Source organism: Leucopleurus acutus (genome assembly GCF_964270905.1).
Source record: "Leucopleurus acutus genome assembly, chromosome: 15".
In the NCBI taxonomy this organism is placed as follows: Eukaryota; Metazoa; Chordata; class Mammalia; order Artiodactyla; family Delphinidae; genus Leucopleurus; species Leucopleurus acutus.
Window position 1 is genome coordinate 70804879 of NC_139157.1, and position 15824 is coordinate 70820702.

At 39.1% G+C, this 15824-nt stretch overlaps 1 protein-coding gene across 1 annotated transcript in view; it reads left to right on the forward strand.

Annotated features, from left to right (window-relative positions):
- The first annotated feature begins 715 nt into the window (after positions 1-715).
- Positions 716-15824, forward strand: part of CEP162 (centrosomal protein 162) — a 90218-nt gene continuing 75109 nt past the window's right edge. The window contains exons 1-5 of the mRNA XM_082856042.1: positions 716-802; positions 1861-1976; positions 12260-12371; positions 15064-15210; positions 15546-15729. Of these exons, the coding sequence (XP_082712168.1) occupies positions 1920-1976; positions 12260-12371; positions 15064-15210; positions 15546-15729 (500 nt within the window). The 5' untranslated portion in view covers positions 716-802; positions 1861-1919. The remainder of the gene's footprint in view (positions 803-1860; positions 1977-12259; positions 12372-15063; positions 15211-15545; positions 15730-15824) is intronic.

Consider the following 15824-nt stretch of genomic DNA (forward strand, 5'->3'; position numbering starts at 1 on the left):
ATTTTGTATCCTAAATGCTGTCCTCTGAAACTCCAACGTGCGTTGTGTTCTTATTTTTTTAGAGGAAGGAATAGCAAAAATAAAATAAAAATCCAAGAAAGTAATTGTAAGATGCCGCTGTAGAATGGGGGGAAAGGAGGGGTAATGGGAAACCATAGCGATGTTCTGATATGGGTAGGACTTGGGGTGTGTCTGTGTATTTTCAATTTCTTGTCCACTAGATGGTGGAACAGAGTCCCTATCCTGGCAACAGAGTTCTTCATAACAGGTTACAGGTTCTCTCACAACGCCCACGCAGGGCTTTGCACGTGAAGGAAATCACCCAATAAGTTAATTTTTTTCAAGGCTTCCGCTTGTAAAGCAGAAAGCCGAAACGACACAGGAGGCAACTGTTAGGGAGAGGTGAGAAGGGATGAGAAATGCGGAAAGACAAGGAGCAGGGGAGCTAAACTACATTTCCCAGGAAGCCACGGGCGCACCTGCCACACCCACCACGCCTGTTACGGCGCTCGCGACCCTGTCGTCCATCCACCACCCCAAGGAGCACAGAGAAGGGCACGGAGTCTCCACTGGTGCAGCAGCGGCGGCGGCTCCAACCCGCCAGATCGTCCTGCTGAGCCACGACCACTCCACCCCGCGCTTGTAGAGCCGAAGAGACACTCACCGCTGCCCCTCTGTTCCCGCGAGCCACGTGACCAGCTCGGGTCATGTGACTCCAGAGCCTGGCGGCTGACGTCAGTTACCCTGGCAACTGCTGGGCCCCCTCAGACCGTCCGGGAAAGCGGGGAATTCAGAAGCAAAGGTAGGTGAGGCGTGGATACTTGCTTTCCACTCGGTTCAGCAGGGCCCAGACTGTGCTCAGACCCGCTGCTCAGGGCTTTAGTTTCGGGTCACTCCCTTCCTCCACCCTGGCTCCGCTGCGGGCGCGTCTTTGTCTTCCCGCCGACTCCGGAGCCCGCGCTTCCTGGGGCCTGGGACCCTCTGAGTGGGCCCCGCATTTGACCCACAATTTGGGGCTAAGACCTTAACCGCCCACACACTGAACTGAACAGAAATGAAAATGAGGGGGAGGAGGTGTTACCGCGCAGGCTGAGCAAAGTATTGACCAGATCTCCACACCTCCCGCCTCCACAAAAGGAAGCTGAGGTCGGAGCTGCCTCATGGAGTTACGGTCCAGAAGCTGACGCAGATCCGAAGTTGGGTTCTTTAGGGAGACTGGGGAGAGTTGAGCATTGCAAGTCACCGTTGCGTAGTTTTTGTTGACCTTCCCTCCGTCCAAGAGAAACATAATTTGTTCTAATTTGCTCCATTAACTTTGTTTTAGGTAGATTCTGAGTCTTAAGGTATTAATCCAGAAATTTGTATCTGGAAACGCCCCCATATCAGGAAACAGTCTATTTTTCAAAACTTTTTAATATGGATTGATAAATAACTAGCTGAATGATAAGATGGCACAAACTCTGTCCTGCGCTTTGCAAAAGGGAAACAGTGTTTTGGATTTGCTAGTTTTTACTTTTTAAAAGTTTCCTTGAGAAGCCCTGGTTTATTTAAGGGATGTTAAATAACACACACACACACACACACGCTAATATGCATAGATTTAGGAAGTATTCTCGAGGCCACTTTTTAACAACTGTATGTTAAGAATGAAAATGTAATTCTCAACTCTAAGTCAAACTGTGAAAGTTGCTTTTTCAAATCAGTTTTATTAATGAATTAAAAATCTCTTGTCCAATTTACTGGTCAATAATTGTGTGTATATACTAAATTATAAGAGAAATGTCTGAAGTTCAAGGCTGACGGTTTTTATGATGTGATTTGGATTTCCTTAAAGGATGTTTATTATCTCTTGCCATTTAGTGTTTCCAGTGTTGTAAATACTTTGGAATGTTTACTTTGGGAAGGGAAAATTATTGATAATGGCCCACTATTCCAAAGAAGAGCTGGATGAAGAGTTTGAACAGTTCATGAAAGAGGTAAGTTTATATTTTTAAAAGCTATATTGTAAATAGTCCTACAAGAAACTCATTCTTCTAGGATGCAATCAGCCTATCATCAAGCTCTGTCACCTGTTTCCAAAATATATCTATCATCCCTCTAGTTCTCTCCCTTTTCACTGCAACTTACCTAATCCAGGACACCATCATCTCACTAGGCTACTGCAACAGTTCCCACGTACTGTCCAAGCGTTCCTTCACCACACGGCTGCCAGCGTGGTTTGTGACATAAATCAGACTCTGTTACTCCCAATGGAAAACACTATTGGCCTCCCATCACATACAGAGTAAAATCCAGACTCCTTTCTGTGGCTTACAAAACCCTGGATGATTTTGCTCATGCCCACCTCACTGACTATACACTGCTCTTCCCCCTTTTCCATTCATGCCTTTTTTCTCCTCCAGACACGCCAAGCTCATTTCACATTAGGAGCTTTTACTGTTCCCTCTGCCGGTAATGCTGTCTATTCCTCTGTCCTTTACCTGGATGGTGAAGATCTCTTTTTAAAATTACTACCTAAGAGAGGTTTTTTTCTGTTGATCCAGTAAAAAAGTAACTACCAAGTTCCTTCTTATACCATGTACTTAATTTTCCATGTAGCTCATTCTCCATGTAGCTCTTAGAACCATTCATTATTTCACTTGTTTAGCTCTCTTTTCTGCCTCCCTTAAGAATGAATGGTCTTTGACATGACAGCTGTATTTTTTTTATTTAAGTATAGTTCATGTACAATATTATATTAGTTCAAACAGTGATTCAATTTTTATAGATTATACTCCATTTAAAGTTATTATAAAATACTGGCTGTACTCCCTGTGCTGCATGATATATACTTGTAGCTTATTTATTTTATTCATAGTAGTTTGTGCATTTTAATCCCTACTCCTACCCCTATTTTGCCCCTCCTCCTTTCTCTCTTTCCACTGGTACCCACTAGTTTGTTGTCTGTATCTGAGTCTGTTTTCTGCTTTGTTATATTCATTTGTTTTATTTTTTTAGATTCCACATATAAGTGATAACATACAGTATTTGTTCTTCTCTGACTTATTTCACTAAGCATAGTACCCTCCAGGTCCATCCATGCTGTTTCAAATGACAAAATTTCATTCTTTGTATGGTTAAGTAACATTCCATCATACATCTGTATACCACACCTTCTTTATCCATTCATCTGTTGATGAACACTTCCATATCTTTGATAGTGTAAATAATGCTGCTATGAACATTGGGATGCATTTATCTTTTCCAATTAGTGTTTTTGTGTTCTTAGGATATATACGCAGGAGTGGAATCACTGGATCATATAGTAGTTCTGTTTTTAGTTTTTTGAGGAACCTCCATACTGTTTCCATAGTGGCTGTACCAATTCACATTCCCACTAACGGTGTACAAGGGTTCCATTTTCTCTACATCCTCACCAGCATTTGCTATTTGTAGCCATTCTGACAGGTGTGAGGTGATACCTATTTGGGGTTTTGATTTGCATTTCCCTAATGATTAGCAATGTTGAGCATCTTTTCATGTGCCTGTTGGCCATGTGTATATCTTGTGCCCATTTTTTAATCAGGTTGGGTTTTTTTGTTTGTTTGTTGATATTAACCCCTTATTGGTCATATGATATGCAATTGTTTTCTCCCTTACTATAGGTTCTTTTCATTTTATCGATGGTTTCCTTTACTGTGCAAAAGCTTTTAAGTTTGATTAGGTCCCATATGTTTAGTTTTGCTTTTGTTTCCTTTGCCTTAGGAGACAGATCCAAAAAAATATTGCTATAATTTATGTCAGAGTGTTCTGCCTATGTTTTCTTCTAGGAGTTTTATGGTTTCAGGTTTTTTTTTTTTTTTTTTTTGCGGTACACGGGCCTCTCACTGTTTTGGCCTCTCCCATTGCGGAGCACAGGCTCCGGACGTGCAGGCTCAGCGGCCATGGCTCACGGGCCCAGCCACTCTGCGGCATGTGGGATCTTCCCAGACCGGGGCACGAACCCGTGTCCCCTGCATCAGCAGGTGGACTCTCAACCACTGCGCCACCACGGAAGCCCAGGTTCAGGCTTTATACTTAGGTCTTTACTCCATTTTGAGTTTATTTTTGTATTGATATATGGTGTGCGAAAATGTTCTAATTTCATTCTTTTACATGTAGCTATCCAGTTTTCCCAGCACCACTTACTTCAATAAGAGACTGTCTTTTTTCCAATGTAAATTCTTGCCTTCTTTGTTGTAGATTAATTGACCATAAGTGCACGGGTTTATTTCTGGGCTCTCTATTCTGTTCTGTTGATGGATGTGTTGGTTTTTGTGTTGTGATTACTGGAGCTTCCTAGTGTAGTCTGAAGTCAGGGAGCTGAAGTCAGGGAGCTTAATACCTTTAGCTTTGTTCTTTTTTCTCAACATTGCTTTGGCTTTTCAGGGTCTTTAGTTGTTCCGTATAAATTTTAGGATTATTTGTTCTAGTTCTGTGAAAAATGTCATACATGTTTTGATAGGTATTGCATTAAATCTGTAGCTTGCTTTGGGTAGCATGGACATTTTAACAATATCAATTCTTCCAATCCATGAACACGAGCTATCTTGCCATTTCATTGTATCATCCTCAGTTTCCTTCATCAATGTTTTATAGTTTTCAGACTGAGTTTTTCACCTCCTTGATTAAGTTTATTCCTATGTATTTTATTCTTTTGGATGTGATTTTAAAAAGGATGGTTTTCTTACTCTTTCTGATAGTTCATTATTAGTGTATAGAAAAGCAACAGATTTCTGTATATTAATCTTGTATTCTACAAAGCTGCTGAATCCATTTATTAATTCTGAGAGTTTTTTGGTGAAGACTTTAGGGTTTTCTGTATGTAGTATCATGCCATCTGCAAATACTGACAGCTTTACATCTTCCCTTTCAATTTGGAAGCCTTTTATTTCTTTTCATGTCTGATTGCTCTGACTAGGACTTCCAATACTTTATTAAATAGAAGTGGTGAGAGTGGGCATCCTTATCTTGTTCCTGATTTTAGAGGAAGCGCTTTCAGTTTTTCACCAATGAATATGATGCTAGCTGTGGGTTTGTCATAAATGACCTTTTTTACGTTGCGGTATGAGTTTAGATACCAACTTTGATGAGAGTTTTTGTCATGAATGGATATTGAATTTTGTCAAATGCTTTCTCTGTATTTATTGAGATGATCATGTGACTTGTAAATGTGGTGTATCACATTGATTGACTTGCAAATATTGAACCATCTTTGCATCCCTAGAGTAAGTCCTACTTGATCATGGTGTATGATTCTTTTTATATATTGTTGAGTTAAGTTTGTTGAGGATTTCTGCATCTATATTCGTCAGAGATATCAGCCTGCAGTTTTCTTTTTTTGTAGTGTCTTTGTCTGTTTCTAATATCAGGGTAATGTGACCTTGTAGAATGAATTTGGGAGTGTCCTCTCTTCTGTTTTTTGGAATAGGTTGAGAAGGATATTAGCTTTTTATATGTTTGGTGGAATTCTCCTGTGAAGCTATCCTGGATTTTCGTTTGCTGGACGTTTCTGATTACTAATTCAATTATACTACTAGTAATTGGTCTGTTCACATTGTCTGTGTCTTCCTGATTCAGTTTTGGAAGATTGTATGTTTTTAGAAATTAATCCATTTCTTAGGTTGTCCAATTTGTTGACATGTAACTGTTTGTAGTATTGTCTTACGATTTTATTATCTGTGATATTGGTTGTTAGTTCTCCTCTTTCTTTTTTAATTTGTTTGTTTGGGTCCTCTTTTTTCTTGATGAACTCCTGGCTAAAGGCTTATCAATTTTCTTAATTTTGCGGGGGACTTCCCTGCCTGGTGGAGCAGTGGATAAGACTCCACACTCCCAATGCGGAGGGCTCGGGTTTGATCCCTGTTCAGGGAACTAGATACCACATGCATGCTGCAACTAGGGATTCACATGCCATAACTAGGGAGGCTGCATGCTGTGACTAAGGAGCCTGTGAGCCACAACTAAGGAGCCCACGAGCTGCACCTAAGGAGCTGGCAAGCTGAAACTAAGGAGCCCTGGAGCCACAGCTAAGGAGCCCGCGTGCTTCAACTAAGGAGCCTGTGACTACAACTGGGGAGCCTGCCTGCTACAACTAAGATGCCATGCAACCAAAAAAAAAAAAAAAATTCTTTATTATTTCAAAAAACCAGCTCTTGGTTTCATTGATTTTTAAAATTTATTTTATTTTATTTTTTTGGTCTCTATTTATTTCCTCTCTGGTATTTATTATTTCCTTGCTTCTGCTGACTTTGGACTTTGTTCTTCTTTTTCTAATTCCTTTGGATGGTAGGTTATGTTGTTTGTTTGAGATTTTTCTTGTTTCTTAAAGTAGGCCTGTATCACTGTAAACATTCCTCTTAGAACTGCTTTTGCTACATCCCGTAATTTCAGAAAGTTGTGTTTTTATTTTCATTTGTCTTAAGGTATTTTCTGATTTCCTCTTTGATTTCTTCATTGACCCATTGTGTTTTTAGTAGCATGTCATTTAGTCTCCACATGTTTGTGTTTTTCCCATTTTTCTTCCTATAATTGATATCTAGTTTATACCATGGTGATCGGAAAAAATGCTTGATATAATTTCTGTCCTCTTAAATTCGTTGAGACTTTTTTGTGGCCTAGAGTGTGGTCTGCCCTAGAGAATGTTCTATGTTCACTTGAAAATAATGTGTATTCTGCTGGTTTTGGATGGAATATCCTGTAGATATCTATTAGTCCATCTGGTCTAATTTGTCATTTAAGGCCAGTGTTACCTTACTGATTTTCTGTCTGGATCTGTCCATCTGTCCAATTGGGTATTAACATTCCCTACTACTTTTGTATTATTGCCAGTTTCTCCATTTATAGCTGTTAACATTTGCTTTATATATTTAGATGCTCCTATATTAGTAGCATATATTTTAATGAATGTTATATCCTCTTTTGTATTGATCCCTGTATCATCCCTGTACTTGCCTTTTGTTATAGACTTTGTTTTAAAATCTGTTTCGTCTGATATGAGTATTGCTACCCCAGCTGTCTTGTTTCCATTTGCATGAAATAACTTCTTCTAGCCCCTCACTTTCAGTCTGTGTGTGTCTTTATCTCTGAAGTGAGTCTCTTGTAAGCAGCATATAGATGGGTCTTGCTTTTTGTCCAATCAGCCACCCTATGTCTTTTGATTGGAGCATTTAGTCCATTCACATTTAAAGCAATTATTGATAGGTATGTTCGTACTGCCATTTTGTTACTCTTTTCTGGTTTTTGTACTTATTCTCTGTTCTTTTCTCCTTCTTTTTGTTTCTTCCCCTGTGGTTTGATGATTTTCTTTAGTGGTATGCTTGTGCTCCTTTCTCTCCAGTTTTTGTGTGTCCATTATTGGGTTTGTATTTCTGGTTACCATGGGGTTCATATATGTTGATCTATGGTTATATCCACTTGTTTTAAACTTGTTTCATTTAAGTTCAAACACATTCTAAAAGTTCTACATTTTTTTCTCCCTTCCCCAACATTTTGTGTTTTTGTGTCATATTTTACATCTTCATGTTTATCCCTTACCTTTTTATTATAGTTATAGCTGATTATACAGTTTTTGTCTTTGAATCTTTGTACTAGCTTATTTAAGTGGTTGATCCACAGCCTTTACTATATATTTGTCATTATTAGTGGGGTTTTTCTTTTCCTATACATGTCTACTTCTTGTTGTAGCATTTTCTTTTCCACTGAGAGAAGACCCTTTAACATTTCCTTTAGGGTCAATTTAGTATTGATGAACTCTTCTAGTCTTTGCTTGTTTGAGAAGTTTTTCATCTGTCCTTTAATTCCAAATTATAATTTTGCTGGGTAGAGCATCCTAGGTTTTAGGTTTTTCCCTTTTGCACCTTAAATATATCATGCCGTTCCCTTCTGGCCTGCAAAGTTTCTGCAGAAAAATCAGCTGATAGCTTTTGGGGGGTGGGGTTCACTTGTATGTGACTCTTTGTTTTTCTCTTGCTGCCTTTAGAATAATCTCTTTAACTTTTAACATTTTAATAACACTTTAATCATGATATGTCTTGGTGTGGGTCTATTTGGGTTCATTTTATTTGGGACTCTCTGTGCCTCCTGTACCTGGATATATGATTACTTATTCAGGTTCAAGAAGTTTTCAGCCATAATTTCATCAAATAAATTTTCAACTCCTTTCTCTCTGGGTTCTCCATCTGGGACACCTATAATATGAATGTTGGTACACTTGATGGTATCTCAGAGTTCCCTTAAATTGTTTTCATTTTTTAAATTTGTTTTTTTTTCATGTCTGATTGGGTGATTTCCGTTATTCTGTCTTCCAGATCACTTATGCATTCTTCTGTATCACCTAGTCTGCTGTTAATTCGTTCTAGTGTGTTTTTCATTACAGTTGTCTTCTTCACTTCTGGCTGGTTCTTTTATATTTTCTAATTTCTTGTTAAAATACTCACTGTGTTCATCTATTCCTTTTTCAGCATTCTTATTAGTAATGCTTTGAACTTCTTATCTGGTAAATTATTTATCTCTGTTTCATCAGTTGTTTTTCTTGTTCTTTTGTTTGAAACAAGTTCTTCTGTCCTCTCATTTTGTTTAACTTTCTCTGTCTCTATGAAATTAAGTGAAACAGTTACCTATCCCCATCTTGAAGGGGTGCCCCTTTGTGGGAGTGTCCCTGTGCAGTCTGTACGTGCCTGGTGGCTTTGATGGGAGAGCTGGATCTGACGTAAGCAGGAGCTGTGTCTTTCTCCAGGGTGTGCTGGCAGCTATCACTTTGGTAAGAGGTGGGACTGGAGACGAAGGGGCTCAAGGCAGAGCCAAGTGTGAGCCAGGGCTTCTCCTCACTCAGTGGCCAACACTACCCTATGCGGGGTGGGAGTGAGTCCCAAGGTGCTGGAGCAGAAGCCCTGAGGGTTGGGTCCCAGCTGGTTCTGTTCCCTATAAGCATGTACTCTTTCCTCTCCTAGCATTGTCACATTGTCATCTTTGCCCCAGAGAGGGGTAGTGCTGGAGCAAGAGGGGCTGGAATAGGGGTTTGGCTTGGGCCAGGCCTTGTGCCAGGGTGGTCATAGGAAACCAGCCAGAGTCCCGTGCAGTTTCATTCTGCTTCTTCCACCTTGTTTCGGGAGTAAGGAAATATGTGCACGCTCTTCACGAGCAGAGTCTCGGTTTCTTACAGCCCCACTGTCGGTCCCACTGGTTTTATAACCAGCTATGGGGACTCATCTTCCCAGTGGCAGACCCCAGGGCTGTGGCCCCCAATATGTGGTTCTAGCCACCTTCTCCCCAGAGTGGGTTTCCAAGCCTTTTAATCCCCTTCCTTTTCTGTGTCCCTTCCCTGGGGAACAGGTCCTGACCTGATCACTTTTCTTCCCTTCCTACCCGATTCCATATGTCTTTCTTACAGCTTGTTCTACTTAACGTAACAATTTCAAGGTTCATTCATGTTGTCATATCTATCAGTACCTCATTCCTTTTTTTAATAGCTGAATAATATTCCATCGTATGGATTTACCACATTTTGTTTACCTACTTATCAGCTGATGGACATTTGAGTTCTTTCCACTTTCTAGCAATTATGAATAGTGCCGCTATGACAATTGTATATAAGTTTTTGTGTGGTTGTTATGTTTTCACTTCTCTTGTGTGTATACCTAGGAGTGGGAATGCTGGGTCATATGGTAGCTCTATGTTTAACCTTTGGAGGAACTGTCAGACTGTTTCCTAAACGGCTGTGCCATTTTACTCTCACCAGAAGTGTATTAGTAATATGAGGGTTCCAGTTTCTCCATATCCTCACGAGCACTGTTGTTACCTGAGCAGCCAGCTGTTTTGTTTTGTTTCGTGTTTAATGATAGTAGCCTAGAAAGCAGTGTGGAAGATTGTCAGAAGTGAGAATACCTACTAGGATGGGCATTCTCTGTTTCTTTGCTGATCTTTGCCACAGCCCTGCAAGGTCAGTGTCGCCATGCTTGTTTTATATATGTATAAACTGAAAAGAGGCGTAATTTTCCCTAAGCAACAGAACTAGCTTATTTTGAAGTTAAAAGTTTGAACTCTCATCTTTCTGGCTCCAAAAACTTATAGTCCTTCTTTCACACTTTTACGTAGCCATGGGTTTAGGAGGAAAAAACTGAATCTGAGGCAGATTGTCAGAGTTTGGTAAACAGCGAGAGATAGAAAGAGAGAAATGGAACATTTCAGCGTGACAGTGAAGTATAAGACTGTGTGGAAGGTGATGCAACTAAAATTCAGATGGAGTAAAGAATACTCTTTCTTTTCTCCTCCCCTCATCCTGCCTGGTGGTCAAGGAAGACAGTGAGTTCTTTTTGAAGATTTAAAAATGGCATTCTTACAAGTCACTGGGGTAGAGTTGTTTGGTTGGCAGGTGGAAATGTGTGTGTAGTCATCTCAGAAGTTTAAGAAGTGCCCCAGGTACCAATGTCCTAGTTGGGGGACCATATAGAGTATTTGAAAGTGGACAGGCCTTAGTTAGAGAAACCCAAGTTTGAATTCCAGCTCTGTATCACTTACTGATAGTCGCAACCTGGACAAGTTGCTTAACTTCTCTGAGCTTACTTCCCCATCAGTAAATCTCTGCTGGATTATTTAAAGACTAAAATAACCTGAGTATAGATCCTGACATAGAGCAGGCAAGTAATTAATAAACGTTGATTTCTTCTCCAGAAAAAGTGTGTAGAATAAGGATAAAAAGGACCAAGAGCAGAGTCCTGGGGAAGTCTCGTGTTAAAGAAAAGGTCAAAAGGGCCAAGAGCTATTAGAGTTGGTGAGGAAAGGTCACAGAGGTGAAGTATAACCTGGAGGAGGTGGTGCTATGAGGTCAAAGGGCGAGATTTGCCCGAAGTGAGAGTTGGTCACCATGTCAAACTCCATGGTATGATCAGGGAGGTGACTGACAGTCATCCTTTATTTGTGGCATGTAGGAGGCCTGTGGTGACTGAGGAGAGCTGTTTTGGATGGGGACCAGATTTTAAGGGGTTTAACAGTGACCTGGAGAAGTTAGAATGTACATAAAGGAAAGATGATAGATAGAATGAAAGGGAGGTAGGAGTAAGGAACTTTGCCTGTTTGCTTTGTTTTGTTTGTTTGTTTTGGTTTTTTTAAGTAGGGTAGACTTAAGTGTTCATTCTTTTTTTTTTTTTTTTTTTTTTTTTTGCGGTACGCGGGCCTCTCACTGTTGCGGCCTCTCCCGTTGCGGAGCACAGGCTCCGGACGCGCAGGCTCAGCGGCCATGGCTCACGGGCCCAGCCGCTCCGCGGCATGTGGGATCTTCCCAGACTGGGGCACGAACCCGTGTCCCCTGCATCGGCAGGCAGACTCTCGACCACTGCGCCACCAGGGAAGCCCAAGTGTTCATTCTTATACTATACAATTATGCCAGGTGCTGTGCTAGGCCCTGGGGATGCAGTGATGAGCAAGTTTATAACCTGAGGGAAGGAGGGCAAGGAGATTGCGGAGGGAGTGAGGTGCAGAGATGCATTAGGATAACCCAGCAAGCGAGAACTTGGTGAGGTGGGAGGTGGCCCCTCTGCAGGTTCTCCTGGGAGTGGAGGAAAGAATTGCTCTTCTGAGAGAGGAAAGCAGTGTCTTAACGGGTGAGTTTAGTGGTGGAGTGAGGGGAAGGAGAAGGAAGGTGGTTTTTGACCTAAGGTCTTTATTTTCTCTGTGAAGAGAGAGCCCAAGTTATTGGCTGAGAGTAAGGGTGGTAGATCGGGGTTAGAGTAGGGGTTTAGGATTGTAGTAAGATTTGAACCTGAAGAGTAGAAAAGGACAAATAAAAGTTTATTGAAGTTTATTAATCATGTGACAAATGCAAATTTCTCTGGTAAACACCTCACACTCAGTTCTTCCTGGTCTTAGAATTTTGTGTTCTTCTAGAGTGATGCTAGGTGATTTTGCACAATCATTATTTATTCTTAGACCCGAGATAGTGTCTAAAAAAGGATTATATCCTTTTATTCCTTCCTGATTAGGTTTCTTGATCAAGTTTTTTATTTCTTTGTTTTTATTGTTGATGTTTTTCTGCTTGTTTAATTCTGGGTATGAAATCAGTGTTCAGAGATGTATTCTTGATGTTTAAGTTATTTTGACCCCATAAGTCTAGAAATATATGAATTTATACATAATTGCTGAGAATGTTTAGGTGATAACTGAAATATCAGAGAACAAAGAAACATTTTCAGTGATAAATCTGGGATTCTTGAATTTAAAATTTACTAGCTTGTATATGATTTAGCTTTCAGATGATTCTTTTGAAAATTCAAATAAAACACCTAGACAACCTAAAGAAGTGAAGAAGAATGATACAGTGCCATGGTGGATAACTGAAGATGAATTTGAAGATGGTGGTAAATATTGCTGATTTTTAATTTTAAGTTATTTGACCACAGGGGGGCAGTCAAGACTTTTTTTTTTTTTTTAAACCCCACATTTGTTTATTTTTGGCTGTGTTGGGTCTTCGTTTCTGTGCGAGGGCTTTCTCTAGTTGTGGCAAGCGGGGACCACTCTTCATCGCGGTGCACGGGCCTCTCACTATCGTGGCCTCTCTTGTTGCAGAGCACAGGCTCCATATGTGCAGGCTCAGTAGTTGTGGCTCACGGGCCTAGTTGCTCCGCAGCATGTGGGATCTTCCCAGACCAGGGCTCGAACCCATGTCCCCTGCATTAGCAGGCAGATTCTCAACCACTGCGCCACCAGGGAAGCCCAGACAAGACTTTTAATTCTGGATTTTCTTACCATGCTTTTAATAAATATATAAGGAAAATAATACTAATAGTGTGAATTTTTGAAGTTTGACTTAATTTTCATATTACTTTATGATATATTTTTTATATAATAGGGAATCTGTGTTTCTGCATTATCAGATTATTTTACATTGAAATAATTTATCGTTCCTCAATTTAAGCTGGTGAGTAATGTTAGGTATATTTATATATTATCATGTTTAATGGTAAATTGATTTAAAGTGATTTAATAAAATATTCTGACAATGTATTAATGTCACTGCATTGGGAAGATTTTAACAAATCTATAGATTTTGGTATTGCTCTCTGTTAATGACAGTAGAAAAAAATAATTTTATTACCTTAATAGTAAATAACTCATTATTGATCCTGTCTAGCACATGCGTATATCTTTTTTGGAACTATTCCTATTCACATCTTTACAAATAGAAAATTACTCTCTGGGTGTTTTCTTCAGTATAGCTACTATATATGATACTGCTGTATTCGCAAGGATCCTCAGACTACCTCTGTTAAATACCTATGTTCACAATATTTGTGTATCACTCAGCACCATTTTATGAACTGATTGGATTTCTATATCTCTTCTTTTTCCTTGTGCTCCTTGACCCTCAACAGTAAATAATAAATGTGTTTAATAAATAAATGTTACTGTGAATTTGATAGTCACTTCTCTGTTCTTAATACTTTACAGTAAGGAATTGCCTTATTGAAAAGTTCAGTGTGTTTTCATAAATCCATAAACCACGCACAGTGCTAAAGTTTGCATGTGAAGAATTATGTTTTAGAATCTTTCCCCCTATTGATGCTTGAAAAGGATATTATATGATTAAGTACTATTGAAATAATTGACAATGATTTGTGACTTATTTAGCATTAAAATCTTTATCTAGAAAGTAATGAATCAAAGATGGAGTATGCAAACTCACCCTAAAGGGAAAGAATAGGTCCTAGACCAACACTTAAATGTAACCTGACTAAAGATACTAAATTTTTTTTAAAAGAATGTATCAATCAGAGTGGATTTGATTAGTAAAGGATGCAAAGGATACTTAGGAAGGAGACTTTGACAGTGTCCATTGAAACACAGCAGAAGAAGGTTCCTCTGCCCAGGGGTATAACCTGGTCCCTGATTCAGTCACAAACGTTTATTGAGTTCATGTTATGTTCTGAGTACTTGGCACTAGTATGCAAAAACTAAATATGATTCCTGCCATCAAGAGTATAGAAGCTTCTAAGGGAGAATTGAACACCCCTTTTGAGAGGAATGCATTCCCAATCTTACATAGATGCCATTAAACATCAACATTGAGCTACTTCAACCTTATAATTTTGCTTTCTCTTTCAGTTGCCATAAGGACAAAATGTTCTGTCTAGTTAGTGAAACTGTCTAATTCTCCTACTGGTTATACTCTTCATTATAAATAACTGGATTGGATCTTGGTTTCAGTTGTATTAGTCTCAAATGAGGTTGGTTAGTATGGGTCACATCCCTGAGTCCATCTTCAGAGCTGGGCTGAGACCCTGGACAGATGCCCCGACGGCACCCTGACCTTGGCGTGTATGTTTTCATTTGAAGTGCCTATAGATATATCTCCTGATTTTCTCCAGCTGTTACTGGATCAGTTAAAACCATTATTCACACAGAGCCATAAAATAATTTGTTTCTAAAGCCTCTCTAATAGGATGCTAAGTAGGAAATTGAAATCACAATTTGTAACTTCTCAATAAGGCTTCCTTCTAAGCAAAAGTGGTATTTTTCTAATCTTATTATTTGTATCATATAATATAGTTATTTTTTCCCATATATCAGTTTTTTACAACAAATATATACTGCTAGGATAAAGAAATTTTGATATTGTATAACTTTTCCAGTGTTTTCTAGTGCTTTTAGAATGAAGAGCAAAACCCTACCCCCGGCCTATGTAGATGAGCGTGGTCTGACCGTTGACTCCTGCCCTGGGATTACTTCCCCAAGTGGCATGGTATACTGTATTAAGTACTTGTGCTTCAAAATCATTTTTAAAAAATCTCGTCTCATTATGCAAGTTGTTGAAATATTCCACTTAATAAGATGCACTGCAGTCAAATAGAATTGTAATTTTTGTTTTGTGAATTTTGGGTCTGGTGGATTTTTACTTCATAGACCAGATTTATTTCATAGCTACGGTCTACTAGTGTAACTAATATAACAGTACAACTAGTCTAAGCTAGTATAACTGTACTACTGTGTTGGCATAGTAGTCAAAACAATTCTCTTAACATAAATATCCAACTATATTAAATCCCATCCCAGGACTACTTGGAACAAATGTAAGCTATTTGAAAACAAAGAAGACTCCTCAGCCTATTATGGAAATAGAAGAGGAATCTGCTGAAAGGATTCAGTTTCTTAAGAGCAGTGGAACCTCTATCTTAAGTATTGACAGCTTAGAGGCCAATGGTAAGAATTGTGAGGGATGTGAGTTGGCAGGTTAATTACTATGCTTATAATCAGGACTTTTAGGAAAGTTAACTCATAACTATCTTGGAGCCTCCTTTACTGAAGCGTGTAGACAGATTTAATATCTTCCTAGAAGGTTTAGAATTATACCCCTGGAGAAGCTTCATAGCCTTATGTATTATAATGAATATAAAGCTATATTTGAGTAAGAGATTAAGTGAAGTATGTTTCAAATTTTTTGAAGTCTGACTATGTAATGTCAATAAATGCATCATTAAAATTAATTTTTTCAAAATTCTATGTGTTAATGAAATATATTTGTGCTTTCCATTTAGAGATAGTAGTTCCTGAGCTCAATCATAGCATTCTTGGATTGGGATTGGACACATTAGCAGAGCAAGAGGAAAAAGAGCAATTTTTTGCCAGGCTTGAGAAAGGCTTCACATCTTCCATTGATTACTCCAGATTAAATAAAGAATTGGATTCTAATGACTCCACACATTTTAAAGCTTTACATAGGTAATGTAAATACAATATAAACTAATCATTGAGTGATTTTTGTGTCTTTATATTTTTGAAAGGCTGGTAGATGTATGGAATTGAAGGGGTAAACA